Below are 16,975 nucleotides of genomic sequence, written 5' to 3'. Positions count from 1 at the left end.
GGTTAGCAACTGTAGATTTTAGTATATGCTCCATTCCTTTGGCATGTCTCAGTCAGTCACTAAGTATTTACTGAGCATTAACAACGAGCTTGGTTTTGTGCAACTGCATACTTTAAAAAATCTGTTAACTCATTTTTTGAATATAGAATATTTTTACGGGTAGACTCTGGGTTCTTCAAAGTCAGAAACTCTCTCTCAAGCATAAACGTTCCTTCCTTCGTGCTTGGCATGCACAGAAAACACATATTCTTACTGATTAACAAAAGCAGCCTCTTCCATTAAAGCTGCTTAAGAGGAATATAACTATAATATTAGGACTACTTGGTACTAATTGAATTAGTCAATAAAAATACAATAACTGGAAACATAAAATATAGTTCTGAAGAACTCTTCATCATATCCTAACTTGCTTGCTAACTTGGTAGTTTTCATGCTAAAAATCATCAGTTAAGATGCTAATTTCTAGAAGTTGAGTGTGCAATATCATCTTTTCGTGTACCACACAGCCATTTCCCTGAATCACTTTGAAACATTCCCAAGACATCAACCAGGTCATTCCTAAGAGCTGCCATTTGCATCATTCAAGCACACTGCTACCTTACATGATTGATAAACTAAAAGTCAGACAATGCAGTAGATTTATTTAACTTTAAACCCTATATCCTATTTTAACTATAATTAGGGATTGGCGTGGGAGGGGATGAGAATTAACATTATATTTGCTTTAACAAAAATCCCAAATAATTATCAAGCAGTATAATGGAGATCCTTGTTGCTATTCTGTCTAGGCAGACATGAATATTGGGGCAATAAGGAAAAATGAGTCATAATCTACTGAAAACTAAGAGGGAGAAGAAAGAAAAGGAAGCACTCACCTTCTTTTCCAGTCTATCAATTAATTTCTGGAGTCTGTTTATCTGGGTTATCCATTGGTTATCTTCTTCTAATAAGCCTTGAGGGGAAAACCATGAGGGCAATATATTAAACTCTAGACAGATAGGAATGCTTTGGTGTCTCAGAGCTTTTCTTTTACCCTGAAGGAAGAGCACAGTGTCATTGGCTAATCACCACATATATATATATATATATATATATATTCACATGAGTTCTTTCTAAGTTATTGATTTCCATAGATCCATGTATCCCAGTGGGTTCATTTTTACAAGTCTATTTTGTTTATGTTGTTGCCTATACTGGCCTTTGATATTCAAAAGAACAGATCTTGCTGAGCCATTTTTACCACCACATAATGTAGCTGATTTTTCTTTTAGAAAAAGGAAAGCACCAAGAAACAATTCTAAACTTACTTCTGGGGCAGTAGCAGAAGCCAGGGAAATCATAGCTATGAACACAGCAAGGGATAAATTATTAATCAAAAAGAAGTATAAGGGCAAGGTAGCTGGTATCTCCTTCCCTAGGGACTAACCTGAGTGGACACTATGGTCATGGCATAGCAGTTAAGAGTACAAACTCTGGAGCCTGCTGATTTTGGTCAAATTACTTAACATCTCTGGTCTCATTTTTCTTATTTTTAAATGGGCATAATAATATCACAAGCCTCACTGTGAGGATTGTGTATATATACACATATGCATACATACATATGTGTAGATATATATATACACACACAAACGTACATGTACTATGTATGTAGTATTTTTAATATGTTCTGTATACACACACACATCTCTATCTAACACCAGGTTAAACATTATGTAAGTTCTGCTGCTATTATTGTTGCTATTATATATGTTATTATGCAAAGGCAAGAAGAAGTTGTGGTCTGAGCCCCTGCACAAACATCCTGGGATCCTTGTGTATCCTTATGGCAGCTTGCTCAAAATATTTTCACAGACATTTGCTGAAGTAATACTTTTTAATATTTCCTGATAGGAGAATGTGATTGAATTTAAGACTCTAAAGCCTTGTTTTAGCTTTGACTGTTAGGAAGATAAGACCTAAATTATAAGGGGGTAGTACTTTACATTAGAATTCAATTCTCCACCTGCCGTCTTCGGTGAAGCTCCTCTCAAACCCCACCAAATAAATTATGATGCAAAAAGAAGCAGTAGCATTGCCACAAGGAAGTGGCTACTAAAAATGAGTGCTTTTACAATAAAAATAATACTATAAATGTGTAAACAAAGTTTATGTTTATATTTTAATTTGCAAAGTAGTTAACATCTTTCCATTCTAGGTTGCTCCTAAAAGAATTTAAGGCAGCTATCACAACAAAGTCCCATAGAAGGATATTTTGGGCTTAATACTGTTTTCTAAATGACTAAAATGGAAAGAACAATCTATGGTTTAATTTAAAAAAAAATTTTTAAACATCTTTATTGGAGTATAATTGCTTTTAAATGGTGTGTTAGTTTCTGCTGTATAACAAAGTGAATCAGCAATACATAAACATATATCCCTTGTTTAATTTTTTATATTCCACATACAAGTGATAATATTCAGTATTTGTCTTTCTCTTTCTGACTTATTTCACTCCAGGTCCATCCATGTTGTTGCAAATGGCAATATTTCATTCTTTTTCATGGCCGAGTAATATTCCATTGTATACATACATATGTGTGTGTGTATGCATATGTATATATCACATCTTCTTTATCCATTCATCTGTTGATGGACACTTAGTTTGCTTCCATATCTTGGCTATTGTAAATAATGCTTCTATGAATATTGAATGTACCTTTTTGAATTAGTGTTTTCATTTTCTTCAGACATAATCCCAGGAGTGAAATTATTGGATCATTTGGTAGTTTTATTTTTAGTTTTTTGAAGAAACTCCGTACTGTTTTCCATAGTGGCTGCACCAATTTACATTTCCACTAATGGTGCACTAGAGTTCCCTCTTCTCCACATCCTTGCCAACATTTGTTATTTGTGGGTTTTTTTGACAATAGCCGTTCTGAAAGGTGTGAGGTGATATCTCATTACAGTTTTGATTTACATTTCCCTGATGATTAGTGATGTTGAACATCTTTTCACGTGTATGCCGTCTTTGGAAAAATGTCTATTCAGGGCTTCTGCCTATTTTTCAATCTGGTTGTTTGGGTTTTGTGTTTTTTTTTTTGATGTTGAGTTTTATGAGTTCTTTGTATATTTTGCATATTTAACCTGTTATCAGATACATCATTTGCAAATATTTTCTCCCAGTCAGTAGATGGACTTTTGATTTTGTTGATAACTTTCTTCACAGTGCAAAAGATTTTTAGTTTGATGTAGTCCCATTTGTTTATATTTGCTTTTGTTTCCCTTACCTGAGGAGAGATAATTATTAAGACTAATGTCAAAGAGTACACTGCCTGTGTTTTCCTCCAGAAGTCTCATGGTTTAAGGTCTTACATTTAAGTTTTTAATCTACTTTAAATTTATTTTTGTGCATGGTGTGAGAGAGTAGTCCAGTTTAGTACTTTTGCATTTAACTGTTCAGTTTTCCCAACACCATTTATTGAAGAAGCTGTATTTTCCCCACTGTATACTCTTGCCTATTTTGTCATAGGCAAGATTATTTGCCCATAAAAGTGTGGGTTCATTTCTGGGCTCTCTATTCTGTTCCATTAATCTATGTGTGTGGGTTTGTGTCAGTACCATACTGTTTTGATTACTGTAGATTTGTAGCATAGTTTGAAATCAGGGAGTGTGATACCTCCAGCTTTGTTCTTCTTTCTCAAGATTGTTCTGGTAATTTGGGGTCTTTTGTGTTTCCTTCCCCTTTTAGAATTATTTGTTCTAGCTCTGTGAAAAATGTCACTGATATTTTGATAGGGATTTCACTGAGTCTGTAGATTGCCTTGGGTAATATGGTCATCTAAACAGTATTAATTCTTCTAATCCACAAACATTCTATATCTTTCTTTTTTTTAACATCTTTATTGGAGTATAATTGCTTTACAATGGTGTGTTAGTTTCTGCTTTATAACAAAGTGAAGCAGCTATACATATTCTATATCCCCATATCTCCTCCCTCTCCTCCCTCTTGCACCTCCCTCCCACCCTCCCTATCCCACCCCTCTAGGTGGTCACAAAGAACCAAACTGATTTCCCTGTGCTGTGCAGCTGCTTCCCACTAGCTATCTATTTTACATTTAGTAGTGTATGTATGTCCATGCCACTCTCTCACTTCGTCCCAGCTTACACATCCCCCTCCCCATGTCCTCAAGTCCATTCTCTACGTCTGTGTCTTTATTCCTGTCCTGCACCTAGGTTCTTCAGAACCATTTTTTTTCTTTAGATTCCATATATATGTGTTATCATATGGTATTTTTTTTTCTCTTTCTGACTTATTTCACTCTGTATGACAGTCTCAAGGTCCATCCACCTCACTACAAATAACTCAGTTTCATTCCTTTTTATGGCTGAGTAATATTCCATTGTATACATGTGCCACATCTTCTTTATCCATTCATTTGTTGATGGACAATTCAGTTGCTTCCATGTCCTGGTTATTGTAAATAGTCCTGCAGTGAACATTGTGATACATGACTCTTTTTGAATTATGGTTTTCTCAGGGTATATGCCCAGTAGTGGGATTGCTGGGTCGTATGGTAGTTCTATTTTTAGTTTGTTAAGGAAACTCCATACTGTTCTCCATAGTGGCTCTATCAATTTACATTCCCACCAACAGTGCAAGAGGGTTCCCTCTTCTCCACACCCTCTTCAGCATTGATTGTTTGTAGATATTTTGATGATGGACATTCTGACTGGTGTGTGGTGATACCTCATTGTAGTTTTGATTTGCATTTCTCCAGTGATTAGTGATGTTGAGCATCCTTTCATGTGTTTGTTGGCAATCTGTATATCTTTTCTGGAGAAATGTGTATCCATCTGTTTGTCTCATCTTCAATTACTTTCATCAGTTTTTGAAGTACAGGTCTCGTACCTCCTTAGTTAGATTTATTTCTAGATATTTTACTCTTTTTGATGGAACCATAAATGGAATTGTTTTCTTAATTTCTATTCTGATACTATGTTTTTAGTGTATAGAAATGCAACAGATTTCTGTATATTAGTTTTGTAACCTGAAACCTTACCAAATTCGTTGTTGAGTTCTGGTAGCTTTTTGGTGGTGTCTTTAGGATTTCCTATGTATAGTGTCATATCATCTTCAAATATTGACAGTTTTACTTCTTACTTTTCAATATGCATTCCTTTTATTTCTTTTTTTAGTCTGATTTCTGTGACTAGGACTTCCAATACTATGTTAAATAGAAGTCGTGAGAGTGGGCGTCCTTGTCTTGCTCCTGATCTTAGAAGAAATGCTTTCATCTTCTCCTCATTGAGTATGATGTGGGTTGTCATATATGGCCTTTGTTTTGTTGAAAAATGTTCTCTCTATACCCACTTTCTGGAGAGTTTTTATCATAAATGGATGTTGAATTTTGTCAAAAACTTTTCTGCAGTTATTGAGATGATTATATGAATTTTATTCTTCAGTTTCTTAACATAATGTATGACATAGATTGTTTTGCAGATATTGAAGCATCCTTGCATGCCTGGGATAAATATTACTTGATCATCACTCACGATTCCTTTCATGTATTGCTCAATTTGTTTGCTAACATTTTATTGAGGATTTTTACATCTATGTTCATATTGACCTGAAATTTTCTTTTTGTGTGTGATATCTTTTCAGGTTTTGGTATCAGGGTGATGCTGACCTCATAGAATGAGTTTGGAAGTGTCCCTTCCTCTACAATTTTTTGGAATATCTTGAGAAGAATAGGTGGTAACTCTTTTCTAAATATTTGGTAGAATTCATCTGTGAGGATAACTGGGCCTGGACTTTTGTTTGTTGAGGGTTGTTTTATTACTGTCTCAATTTCATTACCAGTATTTGGTCTGTTCATATTTTCTGTTTCTTCTGAATATGTTCATTTCTTCTACATTGTCCATTTTATTGGTGTATAATTGTTCATGGTAACCTCTTATGATCCTTTGTATTTCTCTGGTGTTAGTTATAACTTCTGTTTTATTTCTGATTTTAATGATTTGGACCCTCTCTTTTTTTCCTTGATGAGTCTGGCTAAAGGTTTATCAATTTTGTTTATCTTTTCAAAGAACCAGCTCTTGCTTTCGTTGGTCTTTTGTTTTTGTTTTTACTGTTTTTAAGTCTCAGTTTTGTTTATTTCCTCTCTGATCTTTATGATTTCTTTCCTTTTACTAAATTCAGGTTTTGTCTTTTCTTCCTTTCCTAGTTCCTTTAGGTGTAAGGTTAGGTTATTTATGTGAGATTTTTCTTGTTCCCTCAGGTAAGCTTGTATTGCTATAAACTTCCTCTTAGAACTGCTTCTGCTGCATCCCGTAGATTTTTGATGGTGTTTCCATTTTAATTTGTCTCCATTTATTTTTTGATTTCTTCTTTGATTTTTCCAGCAACCCATTGGTTTTTATAGGCATATTCTTTAGCCTCTATGTGTTTGTGTTTTTTTGCACTTTTTTTTCTTGATTTCTAGTCTCATAGCATTGTGGTTGAAAACTTGCTTAATATTATTTCAGTCTTCCTAAATTTACTGAGACTTATTTTGTGGCCTAGCATGTGCTCTATCCTGGAGAATGTTCCATGGGCCCTTGAAAAGAATGTGTAATCTGCTGCTTTTGGATGGAATGTCCCATATATACATCTGTTAAGTCCATCTTGTCTAAGGTGTTGTTTAAGGTCAGTGTTTCCTTATTGATTTTCTGTTTGGATAATCTGTCCATTGATGTAAATAGGGTGTTTAAGTCATCCCCTAGTATTATTGTGTTATCATCAATTTCTCCCTTTATGTCTGTTAATATTTGCTTTACATATTTAGGTGTCCTACATTGGGTTTATATATATTTACTTTTGTTATATCTTCTTCTGGGATTGATCCCTTGATCATTATGTAATGTCCTTTTTCTCTTTTTACAGTCTTTGTTTTGAAGCATACTTTGTCTAATATAAGTATTGCTACCCCAGGTTTTTTTGCATTTCCTTTTGCATGGAATATCTTTTTTCCATCCCCTCATTTTCAGTCTGTCTGTGTCTTTAGATCTGAAATGAGTCTCTTATAGGCAGCATACATATGGATCTTGTTTTGGTTTCCAAGCAGCCATTCTATGCCTTTTGATTGGAGCAATTACTTATTGACATTTAAAGAGATTATCAATCGGTGTGTACTTATTGCCATTTTGTCAATTGTTTTGGGATTTTTAAAGTTCTTTTTTGTTCCTTACTTCTTTTTTTTTTGCTCCCTTCCCTTATGATTTGATGACTTCCCTTGTGATTTGATCTTTAATGTTATGTTTGTATTCCTTTCTCTTTTTTTGTGTGTGCATCTATTATAGATTTTTGTCTTGTGGTTACCATGAGTTTTATATATATACATATATACATATATATATATATATATATATATATATATATATACACACTGGTATATTGATATATATATATCTGTGACTATTAAAAGTTGTTAATCTTTTAAGTTCAAACCCATTTTAACAACTCTGCATTTTTACTCCCATGCCCGCATTTAATGTTTTTGACATCATATTTTACATTTTTGTTTTTTATATCCCCTGTTGTGGATATAGATGATTTTACTACTTTTATCCATTAACCTTCCTACTAGCTTTATATGCAGTTGATTTATTATCGTACTATATATTTCCCTTTACTAATGAGATTTTTCCTTTCATAATTTTCATATTTCTAGTTGTGGCTTTTTCTTTTCTGCTTAGAAAAGTCCCTTTAACATTTCTTGTGAAGCTGGCTTGGTGGTGATGCTGTCTTTTAGCTTTTTCTTGTCTGTAAAACTTTTGATCTCTTCTTCAAATCTGAATGAAAGCTTTGCTGTATAGAGTATTCTTGTTTACAGGTTTTCCCCTTTCATCACTTTAAATATATCATGCCACTCTTCCTGGCCTGCAGAGTTTCTGCTGATAAGTAAGCTGATAGCCTATGGGAGTTCCCTTATATGTAATTTGTTGCTTTTCCCTTGCTGCTTTTAATATTGTCTCTTCATCTTTGATTTTTGCCATTTTATTATAATGCTTCTCAGTGTGTCACTTTGGGTTGAACCTGTTTGGCACTTTCTGTCATTCCTGGACCTGAATTACTGTTTCCTTTCCCAAATTAGGGAAGGTTTCAGTACTGTCTTCAACTATGTTCTCTGCCTCCTTCTCTCTCTCTCTATTCTCTTCTGGGACCCCTATAATGCAAATGTTAGTACACTTGATGTAGTCCCAGTGGTCTCATAAATAGTTCTATTTCATTTTTTCCCTTTCTTCCATTCAGCTTGAGTGATTTCACTACTCTGTCTTCCAGCTTGCTGATTTGTTCCTCTATAGTATCCAATTTATTGTTGATTCCTTCTAGTGCATTTTTTATTTCAGTTTTGTATACTTCATCTCTGTTTGGTTCTTCTTTATATTTTCTATCTCTTTGTTAAAAACTTCTGACATTTCCCTCTGTTTATCCAAACTCTTCTCTCAGGTTCTTTGAACATCTTTATGATAATTAACTTGAACTCTTTATCAGATACATCACTAACCTCCACTTCACTTAGTTCTTCTTCTGGAGTTTTATCTTGTTCCTTCATTTGGGACTAATTCTTCTATCACCTCATTTTGCCTAATTTGCTGTTTTTATTTCTAAGTATTTGGTAGGTTTGCTACATTTCCTGACTTTGGAGAGGTGTCCTTTTGTAGGAGATGTCCTATGTGTACCTGTGGTGCACTCCTCTATGGTCACCAGAGCTACATGCTTTAGGGGTGCCCCCTATTTGTGTTGTGTGGGTCCTTCCATTTTGGCTGACTGACTACTGTGGCTGGTCTGGTAGGTGTGGCTAGCCCCTGTCTGGTTGATTGCCAGGTCTTGCCTTGGGCAGAGGATGCCAACTACTTGTGGGCGAGGGCTGGTCATGACATGGCTGACTGCAGTGTCCTGGGATTCCTGGGGCTAGTGCTGGATCAGTGGCAGGTGGATCTTGGTGCTGGGGTGGGTGGCTGTAGGGCCACAGGTGCCAGATCTAGTCTTGCCCTACTCGTGTATTAGGCAAGTTCCAGACATGGTTTGCTGCAGGGTCCAGGGTGTCCCAAAGCTGGTGTCAGCCTGCTCGTGAGCGGGGCTGGATCCCAGGGCAGCTGGCTGAGGGGTTCAAGGTGTCTCAGAGCTGGTGTCTCAGAGCCGGGGCCTAAAGGGTTGGAGTCAGCTTACTAGTGGGCTGCACTGAGGCCTTGAGCATACCAATCCTAATGCCAGCTCACTGGTGGGCAGACCCGGGTTCCAGGGTCTCTGAATGCTGGGTCCTGAGGGTACCAGAGTTGATGTGTAAGCCTGTTGGTGGGTGGTTCTAAGTCCCAGGGGATCCTGGGGCTGGTGCCTGCTCAATGGTGGGTGAGGCTAGTCCTAGGGCTAGTGCCAGCCCATTGGTCAGTAGAACTGTGTCTCAGGGTCTCTGGCTGCAGACCCCTGGGGAGGGGGTCCCAAATTTGTTGTCAACCCACTGTGGGTGAGGTTGGGTCCCGATGGCAGACTGTGGGACCCTGTGGTTTCTTGGGGCTAGTGCCAGTGCTTTGGTGGGTGTAGCCAGGTCCTGAGCCCTCTGGTGGGTAGGGTTGGGTCCTGGAGCAGCTGTGGACTCAGGGATTCTTAAGTCAGCCAGCTTGCTGTTGGGTGAGCCTGTGTCCCCACCTGACTAGTTGCTTGTCTTGAGGCATCTTAGTACTAGTGCTCACAAGCTGGTGGGCAGGGACAGGTCTCAGCACTAATTAGCTAGAAGAAGGATTCCAAAATGGTGCCTGCCAGCACCAGTGTCCTTGTGGTAGAATGAGCTCCCCAAAATAGCTGCCACCAGTGCATGTCCCCAGGATGAGTTACAGTTGCTTCCTGCCTCTCCAGGAAGCTCTCTAAGATCAGCAGGTAGGTCTGACCCATTCTCTTTCCAAGTCACTACTTCTTACCTGTATCCCAGAGCATGTGAGAATTTTTGTGCACATTTTAAGAGTGGAGTCTCTATATCCCACAGCCTTCTGGCTCTCCCCAAGGTGAACCCTGTTGGCCTTCAAAGTCAAATGTCTGGGGGTTTGACTTCCTGGTGCAGAACCCCAAGCTGTAGACTCTGATGTGGGGCTTGAACCCCTTGCTCACTTGTGGAGAAGCTCTGTGATTGTAATTATCCTTTCATTTGTGGGTCACCCTCTTAGGTATATGGATCTTGACCATACCACTTCTCTGCCCCTCCTACCCATCTTGTTGTGATTCCTTTTCAATGTATCTAGTTGCAGAATATCTTTTCTGCTAGTCTTCTTGTCTTTCTCATCAATAGTTGCTCTGTAAATAACTGTAATTCTGATGTGACCATGGGAGAAGGTGAGCTCAGGGTCTTCCTATTCCACCATCTTGGTCACTCCTACAGTGGTTCTAAATGAGCTTCATGATTTTTCCTGTACTTTTGATACTGATCAGGAGAAGATATTGCCCCAAGTAGTCCCTGATCCTAAGAAGCTACATGAGGAGTAGAGCTGAATCCAACCTGCAGGCTGGAGCCACATCCAGCTGAGATCACTCAAATCACAGTCAAACATAGACCCATGAGAGAAAAGAACCAAATATTTCCAGTTGTAATCACTGAGATTTTGAGGTTGTTTCATTGTAAAAAATGACTAATAATCCATTACCCCTAAACAAACAGCTTTACTTTCTGGGGAGATGGAGATACTAACATCTATCTTATAAGGTGTTAGGATAAAATAAGACAGTGTTCAAGAAAGCACTTTGAAATCTTTCAAGTACAATCTGTGTAAATACAGGCTATATCTATACATTGATTTTCTGAAATGGTAGATATTTAAATATTCATTTATGTTAAAATGACATGTTCAAGTGATATGTGCAGGTACTTACAGATACATATATACATACATATGCATATATATTCATACTTTATAAAAATTACTCTATTTAGCAACATAAGTTTTCATATTTCAAACTGATTTTAAAGTAATTAATATAGATTACATGGTTAAAATATGATGACCTAATGAATATTATTAAGGTCTCAGTCTCATAAATCATATACTACATTATGCACTTCAAAAGCCACCATAACTTTAGTCCTGTTATGAAAGGAACCAATAACCTTTTCCTAAAATGAATTTAGAGTATGCTTAACCAGGCTTGGGGATCTGGGATTAGGGTGCAGACTAAAGGGCACCTCCTTTGTTTGGAGATGATGATGATTTCTATAGGTCTTAAATCTTTCACATTTTAGGTGATTGAGTCACTTTCTTCCCTACCCATCATGTCTCTGCGTACTGCCCAAGCACAACTGCTAGGATTCTGACAGAATTGATGATTAGGATCACCACCCTAGTCCTTAATATCTTAGACTCTTTACCACTTTGGTTTCAAACAAATTTGTTTGGTGTAAGAAAAGCATTCCATGATTATTGTTTTAGCGGCCTTTTGGTCCTTTTTAAATAAGTCAATATGAAGATACAATTGAGTCAACTTCAAGAAAAATGACAAAGCTTCATTACCTGCACCATAGACATTAAACTGAGGGCTGTTGGGAGAGAAGCTGTTGTGTCTCTGGACTCGATGACTTGATCGTTTTCCAGGCCATTGAATCGACAGGACTTCTGGTTTGGTTGGCCCTTGTCTTGAACAACAAAGACAATATTTAACCTCAGTGTCAGGGCTTCAGTCTTTTACCTCAAGGAACAGATCTTCAAAGATCAGTCACAAAGATTTTCTAGTGTAGTGAAATGAAAACTTACGAGAACTATGGCTTGGCAACGCGGTCTAGAGATACATGGTAATGTGGCATTATAAGTGAAACTAAGGAAAAGAGGGGGGAACATGGCAGAGTAGAAGGACCTTGAGCTCACCTCCTCTCACTAAACTCAATATTTTGTAATAATCTATAAAGGAAAAGAATCTGAGAAAGAAAAAAAAAAAAAAAAAATATATATATATATATATATATATATATAAAACCGAATCACTTTGCTGTACACCTGAAACCAACACAACATTGTAAATCAACTATACTTCAATAAATTATTTTTAAAGTTATTAAGCAGAAAAAAAAAGAAAAGACATTGGGCTTTTTTTATTCTTGTAATTTAAAAGTTTGAGTAAAAAATCATACCTTGATTTGTAATTTAAGAAAAACTACTTTCTTTTATTGCCCAAATTATCAGTGGAAAGAATGCTTATTTGTATGCTTCCATTGTATTTTGTTTAGTTTGAGAACACCTATGGAGTTTTTTTTCCCCTTTTATTCAGTTTTTAACTTAACTGCTTAAATCAAAGCTAAATATCCAAATAGTTAAAAAGTCAAATAATTCTATAAACTTATTTCTACAAACAGGTTCTCCCCTTCACCATATTGTGCCCTCATTCTCCTTACACAAAGACAACACTTTTCAACAAGTGTTTATTTGTGTTTATCTATATATAACAATACTATCTCTTGGGGAGGTGTGACCAAGATGGTAAAGTAGGGAGACACTGAGCTCACCTCCTCCCATGGGCACAACAAACTTACAACAATTTACAGAGCCACTATTGAGAGCAACAACCTGAAGACTACAAGAAAAGATTTTCCACCACTAAAGGAACCACAATGAGATGGGTAGGACAAATGGAGATGCAGTATAGTCAAGATCCACACCCTTGGGTAGGCAACACACAAAGAGAAAGAAAACACAATTGCAGAGGTTATTCCCAAGAAATGAGGGGTCCAACTACCACATTGAGCTCCCAAGCCTGGGGGTTCTGTACTGGAAAGATGAGCCCCCAGAACATCTGGCTTTGAAGGCCAGTGGGGCTTGCATACAGGAGAGCTGGAAGGCTCTAGGCAACAGAGACTCCAGTCTTAAAGGGCACAAACAAAATCTCACACAATCTGAGATCCACAGTGAAAGAGTAATTTAAAAGAATCCTGGGTCAGACCCAAGCTCTCCAGCTGATCTTGGAGAGCTTCCCAGAGAGGCAGGAGGTAACTGCAACTCTCCCTGAGGACACAGAGAGTGGTAGCAGCCTTTTTTAGGAACTTGCTCTACCACAAGGACACTGGTGCTGGCAAGCACCATTTTGGAGTTCTCCCTCTCACATATTAGCGCTGGGGGTTTACCTGTATTTTAGCAAATTGGTATTCGTCCTGGGAACCACAAACCCAGCAGCCAGCCACAAGAGACCCAGCTCTGCCTGCCATCTGCCCCAGGACCTGGCCTGTCCCAGTCCCAGGTACCTTGGACCCCACAGTTAGCCACCCTGAAACCCAACGCTGCCCAACAGTGGACTGGCACCAGCCCTGGGACTCCCCAGACCATGCAGTTAGCCACACTGGGACCTGGGCCTGCCCATCAGCTACTACAAAGCTGGGCCTAGTAGCCAACTGGACCAGAGAAAAGCCCCACCTGCCAATACACCCATAGTAATTGGTCCCACCATAACAGAAGGGTCCATGCAGCCCACATAGTGGGTATGCCTAGAGTATATAGCTCTGGTGAACAGAGGGAAGTGTTTTGCCAGGCCCAATATGATGTCTCCTATAGAAGTCCACTTCGTCAAGATCAGGAAACATAACTGACCTACCTAATACATAGAAATAAAACAAAGAATTTGGCAAAATGAGGTGACAGAGGAATATATTCCAAACGAAGGAACAAGATAAGACCCCAGAAGAAGAACTAAGCAAAGTGGAGATAAGCAATCTACCCAATAAAGAGTTAAAGCTAATAACCATAAAGAGGCTCAACAAACTCAGGAGAAGAATGGATGAACACAGTGAGAAATTTCAGAGTTAGATTAAAAAAACTAAACACAGCTGAAGAATACAATAACTGAAATAGAAATACACGGAAGGAATCAACAGTAGAGTAGATGATACAGGAGGAATGGATCAGTGCCTGGAAGACAGAGTAGTGGAAATCACGCAGGCTGAACAGAAAAAAGGAAAAATAATTTTAAAAAATGAAAATAGATTAAGAGACCTCTGGGACAACATCAAGGTAACTAACATTACCATTACAGAGGGCCCAGAGGAAAAGAGAAACAGAGGAAGAAAACTTACTTGAAGAAATAAAGGCTAAAAACTTCCATAATCTGAGAAAAACAACAGATATCCAGGTCCAGTAAGAATAGAGGATCCCAAATAAAATGAGCTCAAAGAGATCCACACAAAGACAAATTGCAATTTAAATGGCAAAAGATTATAGATAAAAAGAGAATCTTAAAATCAGCCAGAGAAAAGCAACTAGTTATGCACAAGCGAACTCCCATAAGACTATCAGCTGACTTTTCAGCAGAAACTTTTCAGGCCACAAGCAAGTGGTAAGATACATTTAAAGTGATGAAAGAAAAAACTTACAATCAAGAAGACTCTACCCGGCAATGCCATTATTCATATTTGAAGGAGAGATAAAGAGTTTTACAGACAAACAAAACCTAAGAGTTCAGCATCACTAATCTAGCTTTACAATAAATGTTAAAGGGACTTTTCTAAGTGAAAAAGAAAAGACCATAACTAGAAATATGAAAATTATGAAAAGAAAATCTCATTGGTAAAGGAAAATATGCAGTAAATGTGGTAGATCAACCACTTATAAAGCTAGTAAGAAGGTTAAAAGACAAACGTAGTGAAATCATTTATAACCACAATAAGTAGTTAAGAGATTTGCAAAAGAAAAGGATATAAAATATAAAGTCAAAAACATTAAATGTGGCATGGGGAGTAAAAATGCATTGTTGTTAGAATGTGTTTCAACTTAAGAGATCAGCATGCTTAAATAATCACGGATATATATAGGTTGTTATATATAAATGCCATGGGAACTACAAACCAAAAATCTATAATAGAGATACACACACAAAAAAAGAAAGGAATCCAAACATAACATTAAAATAGTCATCAAATCAAAAGGGAAAATAGCGAAAGAGCTAAGTTACTAAAAAGAACTATACAAAACCCCCAAACAATTAACAAAATGGCAATAAGTACATATCTATCAATAATTAATATAAATGTAAATGAACTAAATCCTCTAATGAAAACACAGAGAGTGGCTTAATGGATTAAAAAAAAACAAGACCTGTATAAGCTGTCTACAAGAGACTCACTTCATATCTAAAGATACAGATGCTGAAAGTGAAGGGATGGAAAAAGTATTCCATGAAAATGGAAATGAAAAGATAGTTGGGTTAGCAGTACTTACATCAGACAAAATAGACTTTAAACAAACTATAAAAAAGAGACAAAGAAGGACATTACATAATGATAAAATAATCAATTCAATAAAAAGATATAGCAAATGTACATGTACACACACCCAACATAGGAGCAATTAAATACATACAGCAAATATTAACAAACATAAAGGGAGAAATTGACAGTAATACAATAATACTAGGGAACTTGTAAGAGCTGGTTCTTTGAAAAGATAAACAAAATTGATAAACCTTAATCCAGACTCATCAAGAAAAAAAGGGAGGGCCCAAATCAATAAAACCAATAAAATCAGAAGAAAAAGAAGGGGGGAAGCTACAACTGACATCACTGAAATACAAAGGACCATAAGAGATTACTAGAACAAATACTTCCCAACAAATTGGGAAACCTAAAAGAAATGGACAAATTCCTAGAAACATACAATCTCCCAAGTATGAATCAGGAAAAAATAGAAAATATAAACAGATCAATTACCAGTAATAAAATTAAATCAGCAATCAAAAAACAAAAAAAACAAAAAACCTCCCAAATAACAAAATTCTAGGAGCACATGGCTTCACAGGTGAATTCTAGCAAACACTTAAAGAAGAATCAACACCAATCCTTCTCAAACTATTCTAAAGATTTGCAGAGGAAGTTAAGCTTCTGAACTCATTCTATGAAACCGGCATCACCATGACACCAAAACCAGCCAAAGACACCTTGAAAAAAGAAAATTACAGGCCAATATCACTGATGAACATAGATGCAAAAATCCTTCACAACTTATTAGCAAACTAAATTCAACAAAAGACTCATACACCATGATCAAGTGGTATTTATCCCAGGTATGCAAGGATAATTCAATATCAAAACAATCTATATGATACACTACATTAAGAAATTGAAGAATAAAATTCATATAATCATCTCATAGATACAGAAAAGTCTTTTATCAAAATTCAACATCCATTTATGATAAAAACTCTCCAGAAAGTGGATATAAAGGGAATATTCCTCCACAAAATAAGGTCATATATGACAACCCACAGCTAACATCATACTTAATGGTGAAAAGCTGAGAGTATTTCCTCTAAGATCAAGAGCAAGACAAGGATGCCCACTCTCACGACTTCTATTCAATATAGTATTGGAAATCCTAGCCAAAGCAATCAGACAAAAAAAAAAAAAAAAAAAAGAAAAAAGAAAGAAAGGGAATCCAAATTGTAAAGGAAAAAGGAAAACTTTCACTGCAGATGACATGATACTATATATAGAAAATCCTAAAGATGCCACCAGAAAACCTAGTAGAACTAATAAATGAATTTAGTAAATTTGCAGGATAAAAAAAAATAATATACAGAAATCTGTACACTAACAATGTTTCTATATACTAACAACAAACTATCAGAAAGTGAAATTTAGAAAACAAGCCCATTTATTACAATTGTATCAAAAAGATTAAAATTTCTAGGAATAAATCTAACCAAAGAGGTAAAAGTACTACAGTCAGAAAAATGTAAGATATTGATGAACTGAAGACAACACAAATGAAAAGATATACTGTGCTCAATGATTGGAAGAATTAATATTGTTACAGTGACCATACTACCCAAGGAAATATAAAGACTCAGTGCAATCTCTATCAAAATAAGAATGGTATTTTTCTCAGAGCTAGAATAAATAATTCTAAAATTTGTATGGAAACACAAAAGACCCTGAATAACCTAAACGATCTTGAGAAAGAACAAAGTTGGAGGTGTCATGCTCTCTGAATTCAA

General features: G+C 36.5%; 1 protein-coding gene across 1 annotated transcript in view; it reads right to left on the bottom strand.

Moving 5' to 3' along the window:
• The window catches only part of NECAB1 (N-terminal EF-hand calcium binding protein 1), a 292,395-nt gene that overhangs the window by 65,443 nt on the left and 209,977 nt on the right, over positions 1 to 16,975 (bottom strand). Inside the window, exons 7-8 of the mRNA XM_061171970.1 lie at positions 11,518 to 11,639; positions 876 to 952 (exon numbers count right to left, since the gene is read on the bottom strand). Of these exons, the coding sequence (XP_061027953.1) occupies positions 876 to 952; positions 11,518 to 11,639 (199 nt within the window). The remainder of the gene's footprint in view (positions 1 to 875; positions 953 to 11,517; positions 11,640 to 16,975) is intronic.

The sequence above is a fragment of the Eubalaena glacialis genome, chromosome 17 (assembly GCF_028564815.1).
Source record: "Eubalaena glacialis isolate mEubGla1 chromosome 17, mEubGla1.1.hap2.+ XY, whole genome shotgun sequence".
Taxonomy (NCBI): domain Eukaryota; kingdom Metazoa; phylum Chordata; class Mammalia; order Artiodactyla; family Balaenidae; genus Eubalaena; species Eubalaena glacialis.
The sequence above is the reverse complement of the archived record's forward strand: the minus strand, read 5'-3'. Positions and strand labels throughout refer to the sequence as shown.